Source organism: Manacus candei, unplaced genomic scaffold (genome assembly GCF_025592945.1).
Source record: "Manacus candei isolate 608988 ecotype Guabito, Panama unplaced genomic scaffold, ASM2559294v1 h1tg000017l, whole genome shotgun sequence".
NCBI classification, from domain to species: domain Eukaryota; kingdom Metazoa; phylum Chordata; class Aves; order Passeriformes; family Pipridae; genus Manacus; species Manacus candei.
The window spans coordinates 33,179,965-33,207,368 of record NW_026138065.1 but is presented as its reverse complement, the minus strand read 5'-3'; the positions used below and the strand labels follow the sequence as shown (position 1 = coordinate 33,207,368).

At 41.7% G+C, this 27,404-nt stretch overlaps 2 protein-coding genes across 12 annotated transcripts in view; one reads left to right on the top strand and one right to left on the bottom strand.

Moving 5' to 3' along the window:
• The window catches only part of CHGB (chromogranin B), a 61,481-nt gene extending 50,184 nt beyond the window's left edge, over nt 1-11,297 (top strand). For 4 of the 9 annotated variants that reach the window (XM_051783834.1, XM_051783835.1, XM_051783836.1 and 1 more), the window contains 4 exons: nt 5,427-5,470; nt 6,727-6,820; nt 8,156-9,921; nt 10,897-11,297. In XM_051783834.1, coding sequence (XP_051639794.1) covers nt 5,427-5,470; nt 6,727-6,820; nt 8,156-9,921; nt 10,897-10,980 — 1,988 coding nt within the window. In that variant the 3' untranslated portion in view covers nt 10,981-11,297. Of the gene's footprint in view, nt 1-123; nt 253-893; nt 1,024-1,407; nt 1,512-5,426; nt 5,471-6,726; nt 6,821-8,155; nt 9,922-10,896 lie in introns of those variants that run through there. The other 5 variants (XM_051783840.1, XM_051783838.1, XM_051783839.1 and 2 more) reach the window with 3 other exon arrangements.
• A 1,533-nt stretch (nt 11,298-12,830) lies between these two features.
• TRMT6 (tRNA methyltransferase 6 non-catalytic subunit) lies at nt 12,831-27,370 on the bottom strand. 3 transcript variants are annotated; one of them, XM_051783852.1, is made up of 12 exons: nt 27,168-27,281; nt 26,461-26,630; nt 24,947-25,074; nt 24,441-24,550; nt 21,965-22,056; nt 21,793-21,876; nt 20,514-20,638; nt 18,900-19,264; nt 18,575-18,660; nt 15,324-15,426; nt 15,148-15,234; nt 12,831-13,826 (listed from the first exon to the last, which is right to left on the bottom strand). In XM_051783852.1, exons 6-12 carry the CDS (start codon nt 21,822-21,824, stop codon nt 13,653-13,655), a joined length of 972 nt encoding a protein of 323 aa, XP_051639812.1. In that variant the 5' UTR covers nt 21,825-21,876; nt 21,965-22,056; nt 24,441-24,550; nt 24,947-25,074; nt 26,461-26,630; nt 27,168-27,281; the 3' UTR covers nt 12,831-13,652. The 3 variants fall into 3 exon arrangements, with proteins under 3 accessions (XP_051639812.1, XP_051639811.1, XP_051639813.1); XM_051783851.1 differs by lacking the exon at nt 26,461-26,630 and having other exon boundaries at nt 27,168-27,370; XM_051783853.1 differs by lacking the exons at nt 26,461-26,630; nt 27,168-27,281 and adding an exon at nt 26,653-27,156.
• Between the last annotated feature and the right edge of the window lie 34 nt (nt 27,371-27,404).

Sequence of the window (27,404 nt, the reverse complement as noted above, 5' to 3'; positions counted from 1 at the left end):
GGCTTGCATAGACAATATGGGAACAGAATGCAGGAGGGGGAGGCTGAGAGAAGACTGAGAGAAGATGTTGCAGATGATTTTCTTTCCACGGTGGCCATGCAACTGGGTTCTGTTATTTTGCAGGAATTGTAATCCAAATGCAAGATGAACAAGGTGTCGGGTTTTGCCTCCTGGTGTTAAAGGCTGTCTTCTGAAACAGGCTTCAAATGGAGCTGAAGTTCCTGCTTCCTTTGTGCACCAGTGAAGCCTCATGTGAGTTTAACTGGAGTATTGTTCTTGTGTCCTGTTTTATATGTTTAAAGGCTATATGGTTATAGCAGCCTGGCATTGTTAATAAAATAATACACAGAACAATAATAGAAATAACTGCCAGTTTGATGTATAGATCCATTGTCCTCCATGAACACTGGCAATCAGAGAGCCATCTGCTTAGCTCTGAGGACAAACAAAGAAAACTGAAAAACACACATAATTTGGAGATGGCCCTCGGAGGGTTAATGAAAAGAAAACCAAAATAGATTCAGAGCTTTGCCTGCTTTTGAAGCGAGCTGGGCGGAGCATTTGGACTTGCTCTGTGGAGAGCTCATCATAGCTTTCATAAGGACTAACTGGGACAGTGGGGGCTATTAAAGAAAATTATATAAAATTTGATGTCTGTAGGTTTTCTCTGGCTCCCCAGAGCATCATCACAGTAAATAAGAGATTTGCCTGCAGAGATGGATGCTAAGAGCAGTGATTTCCACGGTAAAACTCTTGAGGAACACTACATGTCATTCGTTCACCAGATGACATAAGTACCAGGATCACTTTGTAGTCATTCTCTGGTTCTGGGTTTACTCTGTGCGGGGGTAGGGGGAGGCTCTGAGAAGGGAGCAACGATTTGAGGGGAAGGGACAAAAACCTTCCAGGAAGAAAAGGCTGCTGCAGCGCCTGAAGAGGCTTTGATCGGATATGGATGTGGAAAGCAGCGGTGATTCCTTGTGAAAGCTGTTTAAGAGAGATGGGTTACCGCACCTCCTCCCTGTAGGTAGAGGCTCAGCATCCTCTGACGGTGGGAAAGACCTAAGGACGATACCACATCCTCTTAGCTGGAGAAAGAGGCAGGGAAGCCCCGCTTTTCCCCTTTTGCCAGGAATGGCGGGGCGGGGGGATGCAAAGGGGTCTCGCAAGTACCTAAGCGGAGGGCAGGAAGAACGGATGCGGTAGTCGCCAAGGAAAGGGGAGAAAGGGGAAACGCGCTCGGCTTTGCCGGCGTGCGGAGACCTTGCCCCGTGCGGAGGGGCCGGGATGGAGGGGAGGGGGCGGCGGCGGCGCTGCGGGGGGAGCGCGGGGCGGTGGGGGCGGCGGCGGCACCGCCCCCGGGGGCTCGCGGTGACGCAGCTCCCGGCGGGGCCCCCCGCCCGTCCCCTCCGCCCCCGGTCCCTCTTTTAAGCGGCGCCGAGCCGAGCGGAGCCGAGCCGAGATGGGGCCGCCGGCGCTGCTCGCCCTCCTGGGCGCCGCCGCCCTGGCAGGTGAGCGGGACCGCGGGCGCGGCACCTCCCGATGGATGGAGCGGGAGGCGAGGGAACAGCCCCGCCGGGCGCCGGGTGGGGAGGGACGGGCGCCCTCCTGAAGGGGTTCCCGGAGGGGTGACGCCGCCCGCGGGTGCGGGGCATCGCGCCCGACCCGCCCTGCGGCACCCCCGGGGCGCGGGGGAGGGCGCGGTGGGATGGAGCTGCGCGGGGGATCGGCTGCTCTTCCTTCATTTTTATCCCGGTACAGCATCTTTCCACAAAGACTTCTCGGTGTCATTTTAGTACAAGGGTACCGCAAGTTTTTTTTACTAACCAGTGCTTGATACCGATGGTAAAGTATCGGTGCTGCAGCTTTAACTAGCAGGATTTTTAAAAATATTTTTTGTGGCATGCAGCATTAAATATTGAAACCCCACCGTGAAATGAACATTAAGCACGATAGAATGAGATGATGGCTTGGCTTTGTAGTACCTACTACATCATTGCTTGAAAGAGTCAGTGTCCATTCTGGGTTGAGTAATTTGGCTTTAGGTCTGTCAGAAGTCTCCACATGGAAACACTTCTGGGACTTGTGCAGAGACTGTAAGGAAGTTGATTACCTTCACGTGCCTTTATTGAAATCAAAAAGGGAGGGTGGAAAATGGGGGAAGAGACCCCAACACAGAGGATCTCACCAGACTTATTCCACAGATCTATGGGCATTTATTGTCTAATATTTTTTCCTGTTTATGCCATCAAACAGATCAGGTACTTCTTTATATGCTTTGTGGCTGTCTTGCTTTCATATGTCAAATCAGTGAAACATTAACTTCAAGAACTTTCTAGTACTCCTGCAAATCTATATGCCAAAGTTTAGTTATCCTTCCTAGGAAGACATTGCTGACGCTTTGGTGAGGAATGACACTGCACTGAGTCATCAGCATTAATGAAAGAAAGCCATGTGGGGATTTCATCATAAACCCACCCAAAGATCTGTCTCAGTCTTGGAGATGCAAGCAAAAGCCGTGTGGATTTGTCCTGCATTTTTCGTCGTTTTTCATGATATTCAACAACTCTCAGCACTGAGGCAAAAATCAGATAATCTGATTGTAACTGCCTGGGCAGACTTGGTTCAGGAGGGTAAAGCAGACCCAGGGCTTTGCTTTACTTTGTAGGTCTGTGGTCTGTTTTTCTCTGCATGGAGAGGGGAAAGGTTTCCCTGTTGGCATGTGTTCTGACTTTGTTTCTCCTGTGAAGCCCTGCAGTTGTACCATCTGCTGGGTCCCTGCAAGCCCAGTGGGTGGGTGCCCTGCTGCCTGACTCTGTTGTTGGTGTCAGGGGGAGCACATGTGGAGAGGAAGGCAAACACACTGGCCAGCCATCTTCACCTAGCAGGTGCCCCAAGGGAGCTCTTGCCAACTGGCACGGGCTGGCACTGCCAGCACCGGTGTAAAGTGGGGCATGCTGGCTCCTCCCTGGCTTCCTATCTCAGCTCTGGCAGAGCAGCTGCCTCAATGTATTATTTCAGGCTGTGAGATGGATTGGATGCTCGTCTTATTTCTCCAGGCAGGTTAATATGACATATGCCCAATACCATTTGCTTCTTCTGACATTGTTATGAGAGCCTGATGCTTCCTCTTTGTGCGTATGGGCTTTTACTGTCAACCAGGCACTTGCTGAGATGTGAGCTTTTGGATGACCTGGCAAAGGCAGTGAACACAACCTGACTTCATATTCCTGTGCCGTTGATGGCTCGAGAGGTAGCCTGAAGTTGGCATCTGTAGTAGCAAAAGATGTTCAGAAGTTGGTCTGTTCTGTGCTTTATCACATTACCTGGGTGTAACTCACAGGAGAGGTGCTGTGACTAAAAGGACAAAAATCAAGATGTTTGCCCTTGTGCATGACGTGATTTCTCACGGGCTGGAGGACCAGAGGGGCCTCTCCAAGAAGAGGCAATGAAACAGGTCATCCCCTCTGCTTTCATGCCAAGTGGTGACTGTGAGCAGCTCATGCCATTAGAGCAGCATCTCCAACACCTGTGGGATCAAGAGAGTGTCCTTTTAGTGGATAACACTATTTTTTAGTAGAAGAGACTTTGCTGCCAGCCTCCTGCCCCCACGTGCGTGTACATCCTTATCCTCCATGCTCAGATGGGTCCTGCAGGCAGGTTAGACTGGATCCTGCAGGCAGGTTGGACTGCAGCAGCGTCAGTGCTGTGCTGTGTGATAGTTATTTGCATACTGGGTCAGTAAAGGAGCCTAAAGCCGGGCTCCTAAAGCACTGAACACAAAAAGTGTGGGAGAGGGTTGGCTCTGAGCACCATCTCCCCCCACACACCACCTGGCATTCTGGGGAAATGATGGAGTGCTATTTTAGGGGAATCCCTTCTGTGCTATCCTTGTGTGGGTTCCCTTCTCTGATCTCAGTTGTGTACGCAGAGAAGAGATGGGGGCTGGAGAAGCACATTCCTACATAAGTGTTTGGGGGAGCAGAAAGAGGCCAGTAGAAATATCAAGAGAGTTAATACTGTGTCATGTTCAGCTATTACGCACTGAGTCAGTGCTCGAGGGGATGTCTGCTTCCTCTGCAAACACAGAAAATAAAGGTTTTATTGCTTTAAACAGTGCAAGGCTACATGCTCCTGTGTGCTTTGCAGGAAGCTTTCTTGGGGCAGTGCTAGGTCTCCTGATGCTGTAAGGTGAACTGACCTCCTTTGTCTATATAATGTGCTTTGTGTTCCTGTGTTACAGATCTCTCACTGTCCCAACCAAGCAGTATGGCAGAGAGAGCAATAGTCATATTTAAGACTATCCTGACTCGTGTAAGAACTTCAGAACTGCACCCCAAGCTGTGTGTCTGTGTACTCTGACTCTATACTGTGTGGGGAGTCTGTGAAGCCATGGTAGAATAGGGCTTGCTTCTACATACTCTTGTGTTGCTGGCAGGTGTGCCTAACTTCACATCTGGAAATCTCAAGGTGGATGAGAATTGACACAGTTAATTATACATCCAAGCTCAATACAGCATCCAAGCTCAATAACCAGCTGGAGATGTACTGCAGCAGTGATGGCAAAATAAACCAGAATGGAGGTTTGGTTTGCAGTAGCTTCTTTACAAAAGTAAATACCTTGGACCAGGTACAACTGAAGTGGCACAAGGAGGTGTTAGTTACCCTACTTGTCCTCAGGACAAAGAGACATGTGTTGTACTGCTTCCTTCCGGAGTAGTTTTCTGCTGGGATTTGGGTTTTTTTGCTTATTTGTTGAAGTGATAATGGACCACTCAGTGAATGGAAATTTTCCTATGCCTTTTGGCTCTCTCCTTCCCTCCAGCTTCCTATCCAAGCTGCTTTAAAGTCTTGAAGAATGGTCTCCTATTGGCAGGGGGGTTGCATCTAGAGCCCCTTGCAGAAACCAAAAGGTTCTTGGGGTGCAAACAGGCCTTGCTTGTTTCCTGTTTGGGGTGGGGTTTTGTGGGTTTTTTTGTTTCTTTGTTTTTGTTTGTTTGTTTGTTTTATTTGCATTTTTTTTGTTTGGTTTGGGTTTGGTTTTTTTGTTTCATTTTGGGTTTTGTTTGTTTTGTGTTTTATGTGGGTTTTTGTTTCCTTTTTTTTTTAGTTTTTTTTTGTGGTTGGTTGGTTGGTTTTTTGGTGGTGGTGTTTTTTGGGGGCTTTTTTTTGGGGTGGGATTTTTTTGGTGGTGTATATTCTTTTAGTGCTAGAAATGTTAACATGCCTCTTCTCTCGTGCTGTGCTGCGATCTTACATTGCTTTTCCATCCGAAAAAGGAAAGATTTAATGTGGAATGTGCCTGGTTTACTGACCAGCCAACCCAAAACTCAAGCCATCTCATCAGACCAATTTGACTGACAACTCCTGTCACTGGTGCTTGTTGCCAGTATTAATGAGTCTGTAATAATTTGTTTTTCTTCCAGGTGTCAGCACAGTTCCAGTAGAAAAAGACCGTACTGAAGAAATGGTGAGTGGCTGTGTGTCAGAGCAAACTTCAGAAAATTATCAGTGACGTGTTCTCCATGTTCTGTCTGTGAACTCTCAGGGTAATGCTTTTTTTTCCTAAGGGTAAACTCTTAACAGATCGCTGCTGATGTGGAACTGAGAGCCTCTTTAGCTGTCAGAAGATACCTGTGTGCACTTCAATGCACTTGATGGAAAGAGAAGCTGTGCTCGTGTCAGTGTGGTGCTTCTGGAACTGTGCATTGTACAGCTCCCTGAAAAATGAACTGAAATGTTTGACAGTACATGATACTGTACTGGATAAAGTGAGATGGCAGCTTCGAGGAAAGATGAAATATCTACAGTTACCAACTACACAACAGACTTTCTAATATAGTCCTCCCGTCTCCTGCTTTAGAAAGAGATTCTTAACTTGTGTAATTAAATAAATGCCATCACCTCAGACCCTCTGCTCTGGTTGTCAGTGTGATCATTTAGATTAGTAAACACGTGGTAATAACTAAAAATAGTTAAAACATAAACTCCATAAACGTTTTATTGTCTCTTCCCAGTCAGCCACCCAGATTGTCGACATGAAGCTCTTGTACCCCCAGTGTTTGCTCACAACCAGCAACTTCAACACTTGAAAATCATTTTATACGGAGGAGCTACCTTGGTAGCACTTAAAATTAGAGGAGGTTGTGTGACTTTCCTAAATCAACTTCCTCTGCTTCCAGAGGACTCTCCAGTTGAATGCTAAGCGCTAAAAACCAGGCAGGGCTTACAGCACACACACATGAAAAGATGTGGAGCATGTCACTCACAGAGGACACCAAGGTGGGTTTGCTTTATTGGCAACCCAAACTACCTTTGCACCTTTGCAGCATCCTCATTTGGACAGATCCTACAGGCTGATTCTCTGTCCTTTGCATGTGTGTTGTGTTTGGGGTTTTTTGTAGGGTGCTGTTACCTCATGTTGTTTGACTCTCCTTTGTACTGAGTAGGGTATTTAATATGTAAAAAGGTACAAAAGGAGCCTTTACCTGTGCAAACAAAAGGGGAGATAAAAAGAGCTTGTGACTATTCTCTTCTTACTGATACTGGGAGGAGCAAAGCAGTTGATGGCCAAAGGCACAAGAATTTGTGTTAGAGCTGGGGATTACTCAAAACTGATTAACAATAGCCTGAACTAATCCTAAACTAGCTTCTCTACCAACTGGATCAGTAGTAAGATTTCCATTTTTGCCATGAGAATGTCTTCCCCTATTTTGTCTCTTCTAGGTAACCCAGTGCATAGTGGAAGTTCTGTCCAATGCTCTGTCTAAGCCAAATGCACCACCAATTAATCCTGAATGCAAGGAAATCCTGAAGAAGAGTAAGTACAACATTACCTGACCTTGTCAGAGGACTTTAGATGGTTTCTGTCTTGCATTGGAGCTGGTGAACTGTTATTTCAACCTCCAAATTTTGGCATCAAAATTCTGATTTCCTTCTGTTTAGTCTGTCTCACTCAAAGACCAAACAGCCTGACCTGGTAATTGTCGGGGATTCTTGGCTAACACTTGTGGCTCTCTACTTAAACCACTCTGAGAGTCTGAGAGAATTTGACAGACTCTTTAGGTAGCCTGAAAAGTCAAAAATGTGACCATGTTTGGAGCACGTGCTGAATGTATTCCAGAGGGTAGGAACTGTCTTCACATCAAATCAGCATTTAAATCAACAAGGCAACTGAGTCCATGAACACTGTCTCCTCCTTGTTTGAACAGGGAAGAGGGTAGGGTTTACACTTTGGTAAAACATGTATTTTTGTCTAACTCAGCCCCAGATTCCTAGGAAATGCTGAATGCCATCAAGCTTAGTTTGTGACATTGTAATTTCAGGGAAAAATCCCCCGCCCTGTATATTTGTCATGTTTTGGAAAATAAAAAAAACAGGTACTGGAAAGAGAGGGTAAGCACCATATTTTTGCCCTTAGGCAGATCCAAGAGTAGCAGATGATGAGAAACTTCTCATAAGTAGTGAGCTATTTCTAAATCTATGCAGATATTGTCTGAAAACTTTGAGGATTTTTGATCTATTTCTGATGTTACTCAGACTCAAGTGAAGCAGAAATATCTTCACAGAAGTATGTTGTTACACATACAGTCAAAGTCAGACTTTCATTTAACATTTCAGAAATAGTGGAAGGAACGTGATTTGATTAAACATAACTATTGCAAAGCAACAGATTTCTTTAATTTTTTTTCAGTCGACTTAAACATTTTAAAATTTGCTAAAACCCCCTAATATTTTCAAGTAGCTTGAAACAGGTGGTTGTCTTTTTTGTGAATAATCATATGTGATGGGTAGGGCCTGACACTCAAACAACTGAACACAACTCTAGATCCAACTGATTTTTAGTGGGAATGAAAGCTAATTTAATTCAATACTTAAAAACATGATGGCAAACAGAGAAAAAAGCCAAAGAGGAAAAATTATTCTGGAAGTTCCAGGGGAGCTTCTAAGATGCTTAATTAAATGAAAGTTAGTTCATCCTCTTCCAGGTAAGCGTACAAAAGATTAGCAAATTACTAATTTTAGAAGCAGAATTAAGAAAATCAATTCTGTCCAAATCTTCTTACTACTTTGTGAAGCCAGTTGTCTATTTGCACTGAAATGACACTTCAGTGGGGAGTTGGATTACTCCATTGTGCTGCTCTTGGTGTTACAGGTGGTAGAAATGACAGAGAGAGAAGTGAAAGCAAACAGCTTGAAGTGAGGCATTCCAAAGACCCAGCAGAGACTGAAAAACATCATACTGGGAGCATGGAGCAAGAACAAAGTCAGGCAGAAGAGGAATCTAAAAACTACATGAAAGAAAGTGATGAGGAGAAACTTGCTCATGAGGAAGGTAAAAGCACGGAAGAGGAGGCTGGACACCACGTGCCTGCTCAGGATGAGAGTCTTTACACAGAAGAAAAAACCCACTATCAGGAAACTGGAAGAGAGGAGGAGAAGAATTACCACGGTGAAGAAGGAAGCAAAGAGAGCAGGTGTTGTGATGAGGGTGTGGAACATGCTGTTCTCAACAAGAAGTCTCACTCTGGAGGCATGAGCACAGATTTCCGTGATGGGAATGATCAGCGCCCCTTGGGCCGCTGGCACTTGGAGGAGGGAATGCAGAGCCCTTACAAACCAATTCATGAAGGTGAAGAGGGAGAGGAAGAAAGAAGTGAAAAGTACCACCATGAGTCTAAGGAACGTGATTTCTCCCATCAGCAAGAGCGTGAAGAATCTGATGAGAGTGAAGAAACAGAAGAGGAAAAGCAACTCTACAAACCCAAACGATACCATGGGAAGCACAGAGTGGGTGACTCCTATGAAGACAAGAGGGGTCATGGTGGTGGGAAAGGGGAAGTAGCTGAGGAATCAGACACAGAGGACACCCATCTCTGGAACCATCAGAAACAGCGTGAAGAGCAGCGTGAGGAGAAGAGTGGTTATCACGGGGGGCGTGGGTCTGAGGAGGCGAAGGAGAAGAGGCTTTCAATCCAGAGAAGTGAGAAGTACAGAGACAGGTGGCAGCAAAGGGAAGAGAGCAGCGAAGAGAGCAGTGAAGAAAGCAGTGAAGAAGAAAACAAGAGGTATCACCACAGTGCAGAAAGTAATGAGAAATGGCACAAGGAGAGGAGACATCACGATGGATCACGTGAGGCCAGGAGGCACCGCTCCGAGAGAAGGACGTATCTTGCAGATGAAAATGAGGAAGAGCCGGGCAGTAACCACAGTTACCTCAGTGGTGGCAGCAAGGAGAAGCAGCATCATGCTGGAGGAAGATACCTCTGGAATAATGAAGAGGAAGGGTCACAGAAAGCATCTGCTTGGGAGCACCGAGGGCAGGCCAGGAGGTACCACAGCACCGAGGACGGGGGGGAGCAGCAGCGCTACCCCAGCTACAGTGAGGAGGAGGAGGAGGAGGTAGAAAAGAAGCATCACAGCAGTGATCAGGTGGAAAATGAAGAGGAGGAAAGATATGCCGAGAGGGAGGAGTACAGAGGCCGTCTCCCTGCAGAGAATGAGAAGAGAACCCCAGCATCCTACAGCCCTTTCTACCCACTGCTGTGGTGGAAAAGCCGGCACTTTGAGAAGAGGGACAGCACAGGAGAGCAGCTTTTGGAGGGCAAAGAGGATAACAAGCCTACTCTGAATGAGAAGAGTCTTTTCCCTGACTATGATGATGATGAGTGGTGGGAGGAAAAGCAAATCCTGAGTGCTCTGAAGCACAAACGCGCTGAGAAGAGGAATCCCAGCAAAATTAACAGAAATGATGTGGAAAGGCAATACAGCAAGATGGATCAACTTGCACAGCTTCTGAATTACAGGAAGAAATCAGCTGAATTCCCAGAGTTGTACAGTTCTGGAGAAGACCTGAAAAAACGTCACGTAACTGGGAATGACAGAAGAAATCTAAGCCAGAGGCCTCTGACGGAAGAGGAGGTATGTGTACAGGTGTTTCTCTGAAAAGCTGGGAAAGCTTCAAATGCACACTTCCAAATCCATTCCCAAGGCAGCTGGTAAACCGTGCATGGAAAAACACAAACAAGATTAAGTCACGTTGAGAGTCAGATGTTCAGTGACCTAAAAATCTGCTGTCTTTGAACGGTGAAACTGTGAATTGGGTGAACTACCCCAGGGCACAGTTTATAAAATAAAGACTTTAGCTTCTGCCTGCTGCAAGACAGGAAGGGAAAGGAGATTTTCTTCCCCCCTGGATCCTACCTCTGCCTGTCAGGTGTTACAGACTAATAAAACAAAGATGCTGGTGGCAGCAGGAGCAGAGAGGTCACTCACAAACACCACTTGGTCTGTCGGGTTATTTAAAGCACATAGTTGGCAAGTAACTTGGTTGTTAGAGTGAAATCAGCTGTCTATAGGCTTCCCAGTCACTGGGAGCAGTGGAGGCTTAATACTGATCTATACAGACGTTGAATGGTGTTAGCAAGTCATAATAAACAAGAATTGGCAGCATAAAGCTTCTCCTACTCTCTGTTATTGTGGAGATGTTCCTCTTGCTGCACACTGTGCTTGCTGCGCGTCAAAAGCCCGAACCCCTGCGATTGTCAGGCTGTGGCTTCCTAAAGGACCTTCACCTGAGCAGAAGGGACTGCAGCTGTGAGAGAGCAGGACATCCCCTCCCTAGATAATGGTGCTTTAAATCTAGAATGATTAGGCTGTAATTAGAGCCAGCTCTCAGAATGAGTATTTTGATACTTTCCCCATGCCTAATTCAGATAAAAGCAGGAAATTGCACAAAGTATATGCTGTTAACACCTCTTACCCCAGCAGTCTGCTCAGGGACCATTAAGTAGCAGGAGATCATCTGCCTTAGAAATGGCCTTTTCTGTTGTTTTCATGGAACAAAGTATTTGCCAATGTTATTTGATGAGTAAAATGCTCCTTATGTATTCACAGGAAAAAGAACTGCAAAACCTGGCCGCTATGGATTTGGAGCTGCAGAGTATAGCAGAGAAGTTGAACAGCCTCAGGAGAGGCTGAAGGTGTTTGGGGTTTCAGAGATTGGTGTAGCTGTACTTGCTGTACCCGTGTTCTGTGGTAAATTCACTGCCACTGGATTGTTGTTTGCCCTAAACCCAGGAAATACTGTTTACTGTCCACTATAGTGTAGTGATTTATACAGCTGAAAATGTCTTTAATTTGCTGCTGTGCTACTGAGATCTGAATGGCATGAATTTTAGTATCATAACCTTTCATGTGGGCAGGTATTTTTAATAGGCTTTTGAAAATAATTGTGTTAGTGTTCTTCAGAAATATATTTGTCTGAGTTTGCAATAATAAAAACCATTGATCTTGGACCAAACTTTCTCCTTGCTTACTTGACTGATTGGGTTATTTCAGGATTATCTGTATCACTTACATGAGTGAGGGGGGTGTGGAAGGAGCCTTTTGGTGATCTTAGGACACTACAGAGCAGTAAAATAAATGATCCCATAATTAGTTTCAATTACTCCAAATATCTGGAGTTGAATTTAACCACTTATCCAACTGTGGTTTTTACAGCCCTCGTGCTGTGCTGGTGTCTCATATTCACGTGTTTCAATTGAAATAGGAACAATGGTACCTCAAGACATGCTCTTCAGCTATTACCTACAGAATACCTTCTGTCATTTTGAAATATCACTGATTTATTTCCTTTTCCTTATTGTTTTTCCTTGGAACAAACATTATGGCTCATTTGGAAACTGGGAAACAGGATTCAGGATCGAGGCCACGTTTGTGTTGATGCTGGTGAAATGCAGCCTGTTTGGCTTTGATCTAAACTAGCTTTTCAGGTGTTCCAATAGTGTTTATTTCTCAAACTGATCTTTTAATTATACAAATATTTTTTTTCTCATGCTGTTGTTTTTATTGCCACAGTGTATGTGATATGTAGGATTTAAAACATGCTGGTAGTCTACCTTTTACTGTGTAAGTTTTCACACCTTTGTAGTGCCATAGATACAACACCTGTGTACCTGCCAGCCCAGCAGAAGTGGCAGAGAAGTACCACCTGTGCCTGCTTTACAGGTAAGAGAAATGAAGCACAAGATAGTTTTTCATTATTAGTCTCCTGGCTTACATGGATTTCATCCTTTCCCAAGCTTCCAGGGTCCTGTCCATTGCTCTAAGCTATGTGATCTCAGGATTTCATCACATCCTGGACATTGGCTGCTTTCAAAGGCCCAGTTTCCCTTCAGTATGTACGTGTGAACACATATCCAGTGTTTCGCTACAGGTTCCTCAGAGAAGTTGAGAAATCCAGAATTTTAAAAAAAGCTTTACATTTCTGTTCTCTCATGTGATCTGCCACACTTGGCACTGTATGGAAGGCAAAGCACATTTTTCAGATCCACAGGGCAGGTGGAACAGAGATGGTGAAACCTGCATCCTCTCCACTGCTGGGTTTTTCACATAAGTAGGAGAAGAAAAGAGAAAGAGAAGAAACTTTCCATAAAAGGAGAAAAACAACACAGGAAAGTTTGCAGAACCCAGCAGTAGATAAAACCTGAAATACCTTCTACCTGTTTTCCTAAGAGAAATCCTTAACTGCTTCTTTACACTGAATATAACCCGTTTTGAGCTAATGGTGCCCAAAAATACAGAATTTTACAGCTTTATGAAGTCTGATTACTTGATCCCAAAGCTCCAGGGTCTGTCCAGTCAGTCCAGAACCTGGCAAGTAAGTTCAAGAGCAGAAGCCAAGTCCTTCTGGCCCTACGAGCTCCCACATGGACCTAAAGCTCTGACCAGGGGTGCACTGGGGTGCAGACAGCCAAGGTGTTCTCCTGAAGCCTATGCTAGACCTTTTTATTTCCAACAAGAGGGAAAAGTAAGAAAAAGAAGATAAATCTCATTAGGAAAAACACCCTGCAGTTTAATTGACATGGCAAATGCAAAGTTAAAAAAAAAAAAATCAATAAAAAAGCTGACATCCTGAAAGATCAAACAGTAGAATAAATATATATACATATAGCAGTCTTCAAAATAGTAGTATCTTAAAAATAGATAACAACTCTCAGGAAAATGACAGACAATACTAATAGAGACATTCTGTTTAAATACTTAGTATTTTAATTTAAGAACATGCACTTTCTCTTCTGTATCTATTTCAGGAAAACATGGGGTCATGCTGTAAACATGGGGTCATGTCTAACATTAGTTTCTCTTTTTATTGTTCCTTTAGAAAAAGAAGTGTATGATTTTTTTTTTCCCTGTTCATTCTACTTTCTTAAATTACTGAAAACAGCCGAGTTCTGTGTCCAAAGGGGGAGCAGATCACACAGAATGCTGATGAGAATTCTCTGATGCTGCTCTGGGAAAACGGAAAGCTAAGTTAGGTGTGTTGATTTGGACTCAACCTTTTAAAAAACTACATCATATTCAACTTTGGCAACAAGCAAACAGCACTGATGCTTTATCTTCCTTGATCTCTTCTTTCTGAAGTTACCATGATTTCAGTGTGCTGTTTGCTTCCAGGGCTTCTTCTTCACATTCAGATCATGTAAACTGCTAAGGAGTGAGACAATCCTCCCACCACACAGTTCTGCTGCTTCCTCTGACAGATGTGTGACAGGTACAATTCCCGTGCTGCCAAGAGCACTGAAAGTATAGGTATTTTACTAACAGTAAGACTCCCGAGATTTAAAAAAACCAAATCAATTCTCCAAATGTTAACAATGAAGATCTTGAACTTTGCATCTTTTAGGTGATGGCTCCTCCATCTTCAGTGCTTCTAAACCACTGGAATCAGATTTGCCCTTATCCAAGACAACAGTGATGCCAGACAGAAGGTACCCTCCGCCTCCACTCATTGTCAGTTTTGGATGGCTTCGATCTGGTAAGACCTTTAAAAAAAGCAAACAACAAAACACACCCAAAACCCACACCACAACAAGCACCTCTAAAAGCTCACTCTATATCTGCACATCATGTTGAGTAATTTCAGCTTACAGTATTGGATGTAAATTTTTTTTCCAGCCACAACAACAAACAGCCATTTGGGAAAGTGTATTTATGTATAAAGGGCAAAGTATCTGCAGGTGAGAATCCAGTTATAGAAATATGTAAGCATACAGGCTACTGCCTTACTGATTAATCCTTTGTGGCATTTCCACCAAAATTGTAAAGTCAAGCTTTGGGTTGCATGGAAGTCCCCATTATGTGATCAGAAGTGGTGTATTTGGAACCACAGCCGATCTTACAAAACAGCAGGAAGGAATACAGGAATTTCCAGTTCTGTCACTACCACCTTTATGTAGCTTAAGGTAAGACATGAAATGAACCATCATTTTCAGATGCATTACACTCTTTGCAAAGGACTTCTCTTCAGATATTTCCTCCTTGCTCTGACTGCCCCTGCAGGTCTGAACTGACTGACCTGTGTCCAGGCTACAGTAACCCTTGCCAAGCCTACCTCGTGTAACATCTATGGATCTCCTGGTCATTCCCAATTTCATTGTCCAATAAGTAAGTCAGTAATTGTGGCCACCCTTGAATTAAGTCATCCCCTAAATAACAATTGCTTATGGACTCCAGAAGCCCTTGGGCAAGGAGAAAGCCAGTGAATGCACCTCCTTCAGAGGTGGTCAGCTGCTCCTCAGATAGGGTTCTGCTTCTTCAGAGATGAAGCAGCAACTCATTTTCCCACAAACATCTTGTTCAAACAAAGTCAGTCACGCTGACATTTCTCACTGTGGTGATATTTTCCCCTCTCATCGTGTTTTTATTTTTCAGTTCCCAGACCAGAAACTTGTTACTTGGGTTCCAGGAAATGTGCTATTTGAAGATGATCATTTTATAAGTCACGACCACTCTCAACATTACACATCTTTTTCAGCTGTCAAACCAGCTGGAAACGAATAAACACTTGTAATATTTTGCTGCATCTCTCTCACATGACAATGCTTTAGGTTAGCCACTAAAGCACAACACTTTGCTACAAATATTTCAGCAAGTGCTTAAGTGAAATGCTTTGTAAGAAGAAAATAAAGTATTTCCATTTGAAATGGTTACAATGAAGCATTAAAACTCTTCAGAATACCCACTACTCATGGGTAAAACAAATGCTTATACATTGTTTCAGTCAGTCCAAAATTTTCAGAGAGTGTTTTGCTCCCCAGTATTTGAGTACTTGCAGTTTTGACAGCCACTTACTGTGATCCTTACCTGGTAGTTCCGTAGCCAGGTTTCAGACAGCTTTAGGTTTATAACTCCACCTCTTTCTCTCAGCTTTGTGTAACATTCTAATAATGGCTTAAAAAAAAAAAAACAAATAGTAGGTTACATAGCAGAATAGTATCAAATTTGAACAGTAAATAGCTAAAGTAACATACTTGATTTACCTCTTTATACTGGCAGTAGACAACAAAAGGCCTTGAAGGAGCAACAAATTCCAATAAAGACAGTAATAAGGGTGTGGGATGAAACTTGCTGGCTACAATTAAGCTGCAAAACAAGTGTCATGCACATTAGTTTTCTACTCATCAAGTGACATTTCCTCCTACTTAGTACAGCAATCAATTATAGCTTAAAAGTTGCTCATCAGCATGTTTTCATGTCTCTAACAACTCCCCGAATATAAAAACGAATCATGATTTTCTACTTGCATAATTAAGAGCCTAAAACTCTCATTCCCTAAGGTGCAGAATATTAAATGAATTGCAGAAGCACTCATTCCAGCTGTGCTGAGCTCCACAATAATTCTTACAACCCACTTTGCATGCTGCTTTCTCTGCCCCAAGACCATTTTCCAAATACAATTTAAATGATGTGACTGCTAATTGTTGCTTAGAATGTCACCTCAGCCGTGATTTTTAGACTGGGTAGTCTTCATTAAATACAGTTTTATATAAGAAGAATATTTAAAGAGAAAACAATCCCCTAGTAGACATGACTAAAAATCTTTAAAATTATGTCCTTTCAAACTTAAAGGTTTCTTATTTAATTCTCCATCCCTGTTTTAGTATCATAGTACAACCTGGAGATACAGATGGTTGAGATTCTCTACAGCTATCTCCAGCTGAAATCCAAAAAAAATCACTGCCAAACTAGATTGCAAGAAATGGCTGAGCAAATTAGTAATAAGTTGTGCTTGTGCAGAAAGAGTGGGATAATTAAACTACTTCACTAGTTTACAGAGGCTACGTGAGATGGCCCATTAATTAACATTTGTTCTCCGGGGGAATGTGCAGCACTGGAGACACAGTTAAACTTGTCTATCAAAAGGGAGGTGAAAATGGTTGTTCAATTTTCTCAATACAATAGAGAGGTGAGACAATTCTCTTACAGTTGTTCCTGGTTTGGTTTTTTTGCCAGCCATGGCCTTGTGAGCCATTTGCTTCAAATCCAAACCTCAGAAAAATTGTGCTCAGTAATTTATCAAGCAGGTCATAAAGCAAAGACTCCATCCTGTGCCTCGGAAGGCTTGGAGTGCTGCACTGACACTGCCAGGAGCTCTGCCAGAAAACAGGAAGATAAGTGAGAGATGAGAGACTGTGGAAAACCAAACTCTGTTCTTTCATATGGCAGCACATATTGCTGCCAGCAGGTAGCCTGGCCAGCCACAAAATCAATGTACTGGGTGAGGGGGGAGCAGGAAGGGGTAGAGGAAGTGCAGGGAAGGGTAGAGGGAGGGAGGTGGTCTAATTCTGAACACGTGGAGTGTCCATAAACCAATTTCTGCTTTCATAATATCAGAAAAAGTCTATCTTTAAAAAGTCTTCTTTAAAAGAATACCAAATAGCCAATGAATATCTTCCTTTTTGCCCCTCAATGACCTACATCAGACTTCAGCTCTCATAAACGGAATTGAACAAACAGATCTAGCACTAGCAATGTTTTACCACATAACAGCATAGAAGATAGAAATCCTATTGAAATGGTATCTTCTACATTAAGTAGTAAACCCTGTTAAATTCAGGGCCTCAAGAATTAATTTTCCTAAAGTTGGTTGCCCATCTTTATCTAACAACCAGTTTTTCCTTACTCTGCCAGTAAGTCCTTATATTTCTCCCCACCAACGTTAATCAGTTTTTTACCTATCCTTTCCCTGTTTCTCTCCTGCAAAGCAAAAACCAAACCCTTACTTTCCCTGCCAGCTTCTACTCAGGTACAGGGTTGTTAATTTGAAGCACTTGTTTATTCCATGCCAGTTTTTTGTGTTACCCTGTGGTTCTTGATCTCAATGAACAGTGGGCTATAAAAGGCAGATGACTGAAGAAAGGTGATCATGACTGAGCCATCTGGGATAGTGCCCTCAGGCACCATAAACTTCTCCTTCCCCCCATCACACCGAAGAATTCCTAAAGCAAGAAATCACTCATCCCTTCAGGTGTGTAATTTGTCACAGCTTTCATGCCTTACAAAGGACAAAAGAAGTATAAAAGTGATTGAAAACAAATAAAGAAGAGACAAATGCTAAACAGGCTTCCTTGAACTCAATCAACAACTAAATACACTATTTCAGTCAGATATTAATTTTCACTTTGCCAGATAATGCACAGACATTAATTATAAAACCAGTCCAAAACAGTACCATTATTTAGGCTGCTTAATGGTCACATGCACAGGCACTGCCAGTGGTGCTGTTCTGTTGCCAAACAGATGTGCAGTGCTTTTTACAAACCTCCTCTACCATTTTGTTGCTTTAGAGAACACACAATGACCTGTTTCTGCATCTTTATAAAAAAGGCTAATTCTACCACTTAAATATGCTACATGAGGTACATGAGTGAACGTATGAGTTAAAACATTTCATAATAATAAAACCAAAAACTATACACAAGCATTTAAACACAACCAACAAATGTGCATTAAAATTTATGGGAGCAGAAAAGCTTTATTCCCAGTGAACCAATAGTCTTTGGAGAGAAAGTTAGTGTTAATGTTATTACTTGATTAACTCAAACCACTTCAGCATTTGCTAAGAACATAAGAAAAAGTCACCAAATCACTAAATGCTCCTATACTACTATATTTGTAGGAATATATTTATAATATTTGTTTTAAATTTATGATATTGAATATTTGTGTTAAGTTCTTCACTGGGAGTAACAGCAGGTAAAATGAAGTTATATGGGAGTTTTTTCCTGTGTAAAGAAGAAATGAGTGTCTAAAAACAAACCAACCAATCAAAACCCCAAACCAACAAATTTAGTTCCACCTTAATAAACTTAAAACCTCAGGTTCTACTTTGGCAATTAGAATCCTGTGATTTTTTTTGGCAGCCATTTTGTATTGAATTCTACCTGGATTCTGGGTTTTTATTGATAGACTTAAATTTTTATTTTAATATTTACTTATACTTAGTTGATTTTTAGATCATGAAATTTCAAGGCATTTAAATAACAGGAAAAAATCTTAACCAGGTAAGAACTAAACAAGACCCAAGACCCACTTGGTTTCTTATCTCATTGGTATTTCCAGTAAATTGTTCTTATCTCAACCCATGGTCTTTACCTTTTGTGCCTCCAATTCTCCTCTCCATCCCATGGAAGGTGGAGCAGGGCAGGTGTGTAGTCTGGGGTGCTTCAGTGGGAACACTAAATTGGGGAATAACATTCCTAAACCAGGAAACAAGTACAAACAAACTCACCCATCAGCATTCTTTTCCCTCAACAAAGCAGCGGTTTCTGTGAGCTTTTTTCTTCTCTCCCATTGTTTCATTTGCTTTTCCCGAACCTTTGAACAACAAAACAAATAGTTTGTTCTTTAACTGGTAATTATATGTCAGATGGCTATTGCATGGACTGAGTTTTCGGTTTTTTGCATCTTATGTCTTAATGTAAGACAAAGAAACAACTTGCAGAATTCTATTTTAACACCTGAACAAGCTGTATTTCAGCACATCTGATTCATACAGCAGAATCTTATGTATATAGAAATTGTAAAACTTGAATAGCCACAATAAATATTCTCACATTTTCTTTATTTTCTTTTTCTTTGTTCTCTTTAAATTCTACATCTTCAGCATTAATGTCCATTGTTTCTTGCTCTTCTGACTGGTTGATCTCCATAGGTGCTTCAGTAGTAGGTTCCTCTTCTGTTTCCTGCAGGGAAGTCTGTTTCTCCTCAGTCAATCCATTGCTTTCTTCTTCCACTAGTGCATTATCTTCAGGGTCTGAAGGCAGAGTCTCTGTAGAAAATGTCCCAGAGAGGAGACTCTGCACTTTGCTGAGAGGAAATTCATGAAGATTATCAAAATAAGGTTTTGGAAATCCAAAACAACTGGTAGCAGCTCTCACAGGTCCTCCTCCTGGGTACATCTGAATGATGGATCCGTAGCCTAGGAGAGCAAAAGAATCAAAACACATTGGAAAGCCAGAATTCTTAAACTGCCATATTTTCAAAATTTCCAAAATGCTTGAATGAAGTGTTCATTTAAGAATAGGAAAGTAAATTTCCTGCTCCTAACCCAACCATCAAATTTAACAAGCTGTGGAACTGTGCCTCGAGGTAAAAGATCTTTATTGAAAGGATAACACCTTGCAGCTCCAAAGGATAAGGTGACTCATAGAATATTTGAGTATCAAACGTGTTTAGGATTAGCTCAGAACATCTAAGCAGTGGCAAACTGTTAGAAAAGATAATTTAATTAATAATTAACAGACAAAATTTCTGCAGTTTTTGTTACTTATTTATGGAGTTGTTTTGATAAAAAACAAAAGCTAATTTTAACAGTATTAACAGGCAAAGAATTTCTTCAACATCCAGGCTCTAAAGGAAGAGCTGTTTAGACTTACTAAAAATACCCTTTCAGTAGTTATGCTGAAGTTGTATAATTTACTTCAAAAAGTAGCTCTATGGCCAAAAGTTGCTGCAACAAACCCAATTTCCACTGCCTGAGTCCTTCTCAGCCAACAATCAGCATGTCTGTGTGCACAACATCACATCACACATCCTACCTTTCCAGGCTTCTGGAATCCAACTGTCCCCTCTGTCTAGTGCCTTTGAATGATGAAACTAATTAACTGAGTTTGAAAAACAGGTCAAACTTCTCCTAGAATATCCTCGAGAAAATGTCACATAATTTTAAAATCCACATTATGCAGAATACACGTTAAATCTGGTGCAGTGAACAAGAGGAATGGCAGCATTTTCAGTGCTGTAGGCTGTCTGAATTCCAGTGCTACTATTCCTGTTTTCTGCCATTCACTTTCTTGGACTTCCAGGTGTCTGGGAAGAATTTACATACAAGCTCCTTACAGCTTTTCCTAAACACAGGAACTAAGACAGGAACTAAAACAGATCTACCTACAGAGATATCAATTTAATCAAATTTCATTATACAAACAATTATATCAAATTTAGTTGTCAATTACTTTTTTTAGGTTTTTTTAAATATTGAAAAACAAATCCAACTGAAAGATGCAATAGAAAAACAAGTATCTCTTTGAATACCAGAGACAGTAAAATTAGATTTAAAAAAAACTGAGAAAACTATTTTGAATGGCTGCCTTTTAAAAGTATCTCAGCGATGTGTATTTAAGTGTGAGCTTAAGTCTGTGCATTACTAAAGCTACTGTGTAACTCACCCCCCATCCGCTCCATCACCGCTCCCAGCAGGAGGCCGGCACATGTTTCCATAACAATCACCTTGTTGCCAGCGTGGATGTTTCCCAGGGTAAGCATCTGAGCCAGGGTGTCATATCTCAAGTGGCTGGAAGGCAGAGGGTTTAACAAACATCAAAATAGTCAGAAATACTGCCTATTGGCTCAGGAGCCTGCCAAAAAGGTTGGATTGCAGGTAGATTTTCAGAGCAGTGTCGGTGATCCTCAGTCACTGTGTGGAAACTCATAATTAACTGTCTGGTAATAAAGAAGAACCAGACCCAGAGCCAACGAGAAATTAGAAAGGAGTAAATAACAAAAGTAGGATGTGAAGTAGGGTGCACATATCAAAGTGGACATCTTGTGCTGTGTCAAGTTTTTAAATTTTTAAATTTTTCCCTTTTTTTCTTTGACGTGTCAGTTTTGTAAAGAACAAATGGTATAAATGCATTTCCTGATCCAATAATGTGATTCCTTGTGATTTTCACCTGTTTTGCAGTAGCACACACCACTGCAGTCCAGGACCAAGACCTAACACTGCTGCCTGCAGTGCACAAACTGAAGAGACTCAGTCATAGCTACAGAAATTACAACTCATCTTCACAGCAAAATAAAGCCAAGTGACAGAGACGGTGGAAGGAGAAGGAAAAAATGTTTGAGAAGCCTTAAATAACATACATTTGAGGATTTTAAATCTCAGTATATTAGATCTACTATTACTACATTAAAAAGCACGTGTCAGTCCATATTTATGAATGTGTGTAACAACGTGTTAGTCCAGAGAAGTGACAATCCAGCAGGGCTGGATCTCTGTAGTCGATCTCTGTAGCCATCACCTCCTCTGACTCCTGACCCCAGGGTTAACCACAAGTTTCTGGAGACTTCTGATTGAAGACTTTGAACCTCTGACACATCAAAGGCAAAAATTCCTGCTTCTGGTAAGTGGCTTGTTACTTTGATTACTGAGCCAGAAAACAGAGATGATACACCAGCAAACAAAACCAGGTAAGAGATACCTGTGAAAATGTCTGTCTGCAAAGGTAATTTGCCACATGGTGGTGACAGGGACGTGGTAAAAGCTGTTGCTGCAATAGCATAGTGATTCATTTTCTATATCACATTATTTTTCATTGACCTGCAATCTTCCCACTCACAGAAAAAAGAAAGGTATTATATACTCTGGTATAGTATTTTTTAAAAAAAATTAAATTACAGTATATGATAAAGTTATAATTAGAAAAAAGGAAAAGAATGAAGACTTACTTAATTTTTCCAGGTTCTCTTGCATAATACATTGTTGAAAGAATGCGAGTGGATGGTTTCACAATTGTAATAACTGCCTCATATCTGTAAGAAACACATAGGAATAGTCTTACTTTAATCTCAACAGCTTAGAGGATTACTAAATATTTTCCACATTTTAAAATTCACTTACTTTTTTTTCTTCTTCTTTATGTATTTATCTTGAGCAAATTCTGTTTTGTCTCTGAACGTTGTACTGTTCTCTATTAACTGTTGAACTATTTCCTTGGAAGAGACAATTTATTTTTTATTACAGCTAGCATTTATTTCTCATTCATTTCATATATAGTATTTTTTTAAACAAACACTGAACATATTTTCTTCCAGTAGAGGCATTTATACCATTAACTTCTACTGACATTAATGGCAAAGTAAATTTCTACTAACCAACATGATAAGTGAGACACTACACTGACTATGTGTAGGAATTTAATAGTATTGTTTTGTTTTTAAGTGTTCTTTAACTACAGAATGCCATAATAAAAATGATAAACCAGAAAATGCTTATCCTGGAAAACAGGGTACTTTGTGGAGAAGGAGTCTGGTAGGTGCCAGAACTAACTCATGAGAGAGGGCAGACTTGTGTGGCCAGAAATGAGGAAAAAGCAGGAGTGTTCCTTTCAGAATCAGCAAGTCATTACTTCAGCACTTACTGTGAAGTCTTGGTACCTAAATATTTACCCCATTCTGAATGTGAACAAGACTACACTGCTTTCTCTAAGTGATTAGCTACCTTAAATTATCCTGTATTTAGAATGAGGCAGTTATGTTGTCAATTATTATGAACAACTGACATATTTTGTCAGTCTAACATTCCCCTTGTAAAGGGACTGCAGTACACTAAACCCTGTGTGAAGCTACACAGACAAAAATATTTTACAGAAATAAAACAAGGAACCAGATATCAGACATAATATTTAGTTTAATCCAATTCCCTCCTTGGGTGCCTCTGTCTGATTTCAGCATCTGAGAGTATCTTTTTTCCCCATTTTGTGTTAGTTCTTCCCCTCTACTCTGGCTAATGGTCAGACACCTCCCTCACCCCAGTTAATTTTGTCAGCCTCACAAATTGTGGTATTACCAACTCCTTGCACAATGTCAAACTGCTTAGCATTTATTATTTCCTACAACACTCCCCCTGACTTTTTCCTTCTCTAGCTTCTAGGTTTTCCCAGGCTTCCAGTTTTGGTTTCCTGGTCTCTTTATTCCAGTCTCCACCCTTTGCCAATCCAACTCTTCCTCATACTTTCAGATTCCAGCTGAAGGGATCACTAATATTTCCAAGAAAAACCAAACCAAACCAATGGGGCTTTCATTGCTCAGAGTTTAAAAACACAGTGCTGCAAGTACTTCTCACTTCCTGTAGCTGCCTGAAAAGCACTTGCTGAGCAAGCAAGTGGATGTGTAGGGGCTTGGTTAAGCCACAACAACACTGAAGTTTTACTTCAAATAACAGTCATCTCTAAACTGAGCCTGCATCACAAAGACAAGCCATTCCTAAACAGGAGTTCAGATTTTTCTAGACATTTGTGGAGGAATAATGTCTGGTTTTGCTACTATAACTTAAACTGAATATTCAGCCATGGTTCAGAAACCAGAGTAATGAAATAGGATATTTTAATAACCTAAAATAAAAGCACGGTAGATGTATTGCACAGACACACTGAGGACATACAGAAAAGTCAGAATGATCTTCTGCCATGGATAATGAGAACAAATAGAAAATATCAAAGCTGTCAGACTGATTAGTACATTCTTCTCAAAGAGATAACACAACTAGCAGCACAACCATGGAAACAGAAGAAATACCATTCTAAACTCCTTGGGTCCATCCATTATTAAGCAGGCAGAAGCAGAAAAACTGCTCCAAAGAGCAGCAGCAAACAGCAAGATGCAAATAGGAGATGAGATGGACTTGATGTAAGCATGAGCAATTTCTTATTTTTATTAGAAAGGGTAAACCAAAGAGAGACAATTTTGCCTGACTGCACGTGCAGAACAGCAGTGGCTGCAGTGCTTCACTGACATTTAAGATGGCCTCACTCACTTTATGACAAGGTGCAGGGTCAATACCAACCCCTTTTCTAACAGAACAGAACTGATCTCTTGTCAACATTCTTGGCTTTTGAGGTACAGGTAGAGCACAGGCATCACATGTGTTTGGTAGGTACCTACAGGCTCACTGATGGTACATTTGCTACACAGTGTTATTTCTTCATACTTGGTTATTTGTCCATAATCCTTCCCTATACCTTTGATAGTTTAATTATGGCATGCTTTTAAAACATCTGTAACACAGAAAGAGCATTTTGAATCTTATACAGAAACAAAACTAAATGGGGATTATATGACCTGTACTTTTTTATCTGTTATGACTTCTGATGCCATAAAAATCTATACTTTACTCTCCATTGACAAAGTTGCACGCCTCACATGAATTTTTCTCTGAAAATAGCCTTAGCATTTTTGTAAAACCAAAAAACGTGACTTAACCAGAAGAACAAAGTAGTACTGAAATCTATACACGGATAAAAAGAATAGCCTATTTCATAAACTAAAATATAACCATCAAGGTAGCAAAAAAAATGACAGCAAAACCTTATTTTTACCTGTCCTTTAATACCCTTGTCCTTCAAAGCCTTTATGTCATCATGAGTCAGTTTTTGAGACTTCCCATCGTCAACTATGTTACGATTATCTGTACCTGCTTCCTTTGTTTCTAAAGGAAAAGGATATAGACTTGTAAAATCTAGCACTACATAAATTGGAGAAACACATGATTTTAGTTTCACAGCAAGCAGATTTCTCATAATCAAACCCACACGTTTTATGGCCTTGCAAAGCACAGCCTGAGCAATGAAACATAATATGTAAAATAAACCCTAATGTATATATACTCACCCAAACTAAGGTTCAGATTTTCTCCCATATTAAAAAAGCTTATTTGTTACAAGACTAGTGAAACAACAGATCAAGACAAAACCGTGCACTTTTTATGACAGAAAGAATATAAGTAACATTAATTTAACAAATGATTAATAGAAAGCTTTTCCATTATCAAAGAAAAATTAATTTGAACTAGTTTTTCCAAATAGCAGTCACTGCTCTGTGATACCTGTGGTAGTCTCTTCCACATCTTGCTTTGGCTGGAGGTTTCCACCATTGGTTACTTCAAATGTAGTTCCATAAATATGTCCAATGGCATTATCCAGGTAGAACCACTGCTTCTCAAAGATAATTTTTCTGAAATAAGAGAAAAGTTAATGACGCTAAAAGCATTATTTTTGCTATGTTGAAACCCACAAGAGTTGAGCTTAAACTATAGCTTTATACATGACATTTTTATCTCTATCCTTTAAGAAAACCAGGACAAACATAAAAAGTGAAATTAACCACAAAACCCACATTGAACTGAAACTGGTTAAGAAAAGAACAAAGAACTTAAATCGAGCATATAGTAAGAAAATATTTTTTCAGTTCAAAAGACATTGAAAGTAAGAGATAAAACAAGGCTATGGCACTCAAATCATACAGTACCGTTTTTGATAGAGAAAGTCAGAACAAGGCAAGGAATTAAATTAATCATGAAATCTAGGCTGGGTCATGCAGATCACTGCAAAAAGATGAGCATGAACCTGTATGTTGCAGAGCTCCTTTGAAATAACATTTACCAAAAGACTATGAAGAACACAGACAACAGGGAGTGCCTTGTAATCCTAGAAATGTTTTTTAAAAAAAAACCCAAACTGTATCATCCCTTTTGCATTAAGGCAGGTTTGCATTTTTCCTTCTTGACATAAAACAGGATCCACAAAGCCTTCAACTTTCAGGCTGGCCTACAAAGGCTGCCTTGCTAACCAGAGAAATGCCAATCTTGCCAAATGGAACAAGTAGCACTATATTATGCCACACTCACATTCAAACCAAAACTTGTCAATAGGAGCTATTATGCAAATTATACTCATCACTAATTCTGAAAGTAAAGAAAAAGGTTGTTATTTCCAGTTTTCTACTGACTGAAGTATGAGATTTCTACATATATTTTACATATTATATTATTTGTATCCCCAAATAAAATCTACAATTTAAAGGAAGTGTAATAATAAAGTCTTATCAGAGACATTACCAAATCCTCTTCATAAAAAAGGACATTATAAATTAAAATCCCTTAACCCCTGCCAACCCAGATTTTAAAAGACTAATAAATTACTACAAAAGACTTGAAATTACTCAAAATATTAAATAGATAAAAAATGTATCCACATAATCAAATTTCATTCTGATGACCATTCTAAACAGAATATCCAACCATAGCTATTGTCACATGTTCCTGGAGTGTCCTTAAACTCATGAGATTACAGAAAGGAAAATTAATGCAAAACTAATTTAATTGCTTATGGCTATGTTTACTCTTTGGCTTTTGTATTCTTTGTTTTATGATAGAGATTTTAAATAAAAACTGAAGAGGGACTTAATGACCAAGATCTTGTCGGTGACAGGCTGACAGGGGCTACCTGATTTTGGTGCCAGATGCTACAGGTGAACATTAAGCCTGACAATAACCAGTGCTCCCAAATTCCTAGGTCTGAGCTACAGCGTTTTTAAACCAGTCTCATTCAAGCGTAGTACCTTCAGATCTCCATCCTACTGAATCAGATGTCTGGCCACATTACCCAACACTGACTTCTACACCTTGGTCTATAAATTTTTCTGCTGCAATGGGGAGAAGCCCAGGGCTGTGTCCATTGATTTTAGCAATTCCTGCTGGGGTACAGGCGCTTCCCGCTATGCCAGATGGCCTAGGAAAGAGAAATAGGAGACCTTTCATAGTAACTATCCAAAGCTGAGCGCCAGCATCTTCCTGCACACTGAGCACACCGAGGCCAATTAACAAGCCCTAATTAACGAGGCGATGCCGCACTTCGCAGAAATCCCGTGCCACGGCGAGGTGTGATGACGATTCCCTTCCCAGGCTGCCGCCACCTCTCCTCCTCTTCGACTGGCACCCGTTTGACAACGACAACACAAAACCACCTCAAATTCCTTTAGAATTCTCAGGAGAAACGCAGCCAGGAGATCTTCCGGGTTGTTTTCTGTCACAGGAACCGAGGCAGCACTAAAACCCTTCCCGCCGCCTGTCACAGCAGCCTGGGGCGAGGCCGCTGTTTGTGCCCGGAGCGGCGTGACCGGGACCGGGATCGCGACTGCGACCGGGACCGGGACTGGGACTGGGACCCCCCTTCCTCCGGCAGGGCCCGCGACTGCCGCCGGCAGCGCCTCACGGGGGCAGGAGAAGGCGCAAACCGAGCACGGAGAGCCGCGGTCCGGGCGCTCACCTCCGGCGCAGGACGGGCACGGCTTTGAAGACCTCGCCGCGCTTGAGGACGGCGCAGTCCCCCTCACGGATGCGCGCGCCCGGGGACGCCTCCATGGCCGCCGCCGCCGCCGCCACTCGGGCCCGCTCTGGGCTTGGCGCCTGCGCAGTCAAGAGCGCGGGCTGAGGCGGGGAGGGGAGGGGCCGCTGAGGGCTCCGCTTCCCGCTCCTGCCCCGCCCTGTGGTATCGTATCTCTAT

Excerpts from the sequence above, each read along its gene's own strand:
- TRMT6 (XM_051783851.1), bottom strand. The coding sequence starts at position 27,262 with ATGGAGGCGTCCCCGGGCGCGCGCATCCGTGAGGGGGACTGCGCCGTC. Across the intron at positions 25,075-27,167 it reads GTGCCCGTCCTGCGCCGGAG|AAAAATTATCTTTGAGAAGC; the intron begins GTGAGCGCCCGG and ends CTCTTATTTCAG. Across the intron at positions 13,827-15,147 it reads CCTGGCTACGGAACTACCAG|GTCTTACCAGATCGAAGCCA; the intron begins GTAAGGATCACA and ends CTTTTTTTAAAG.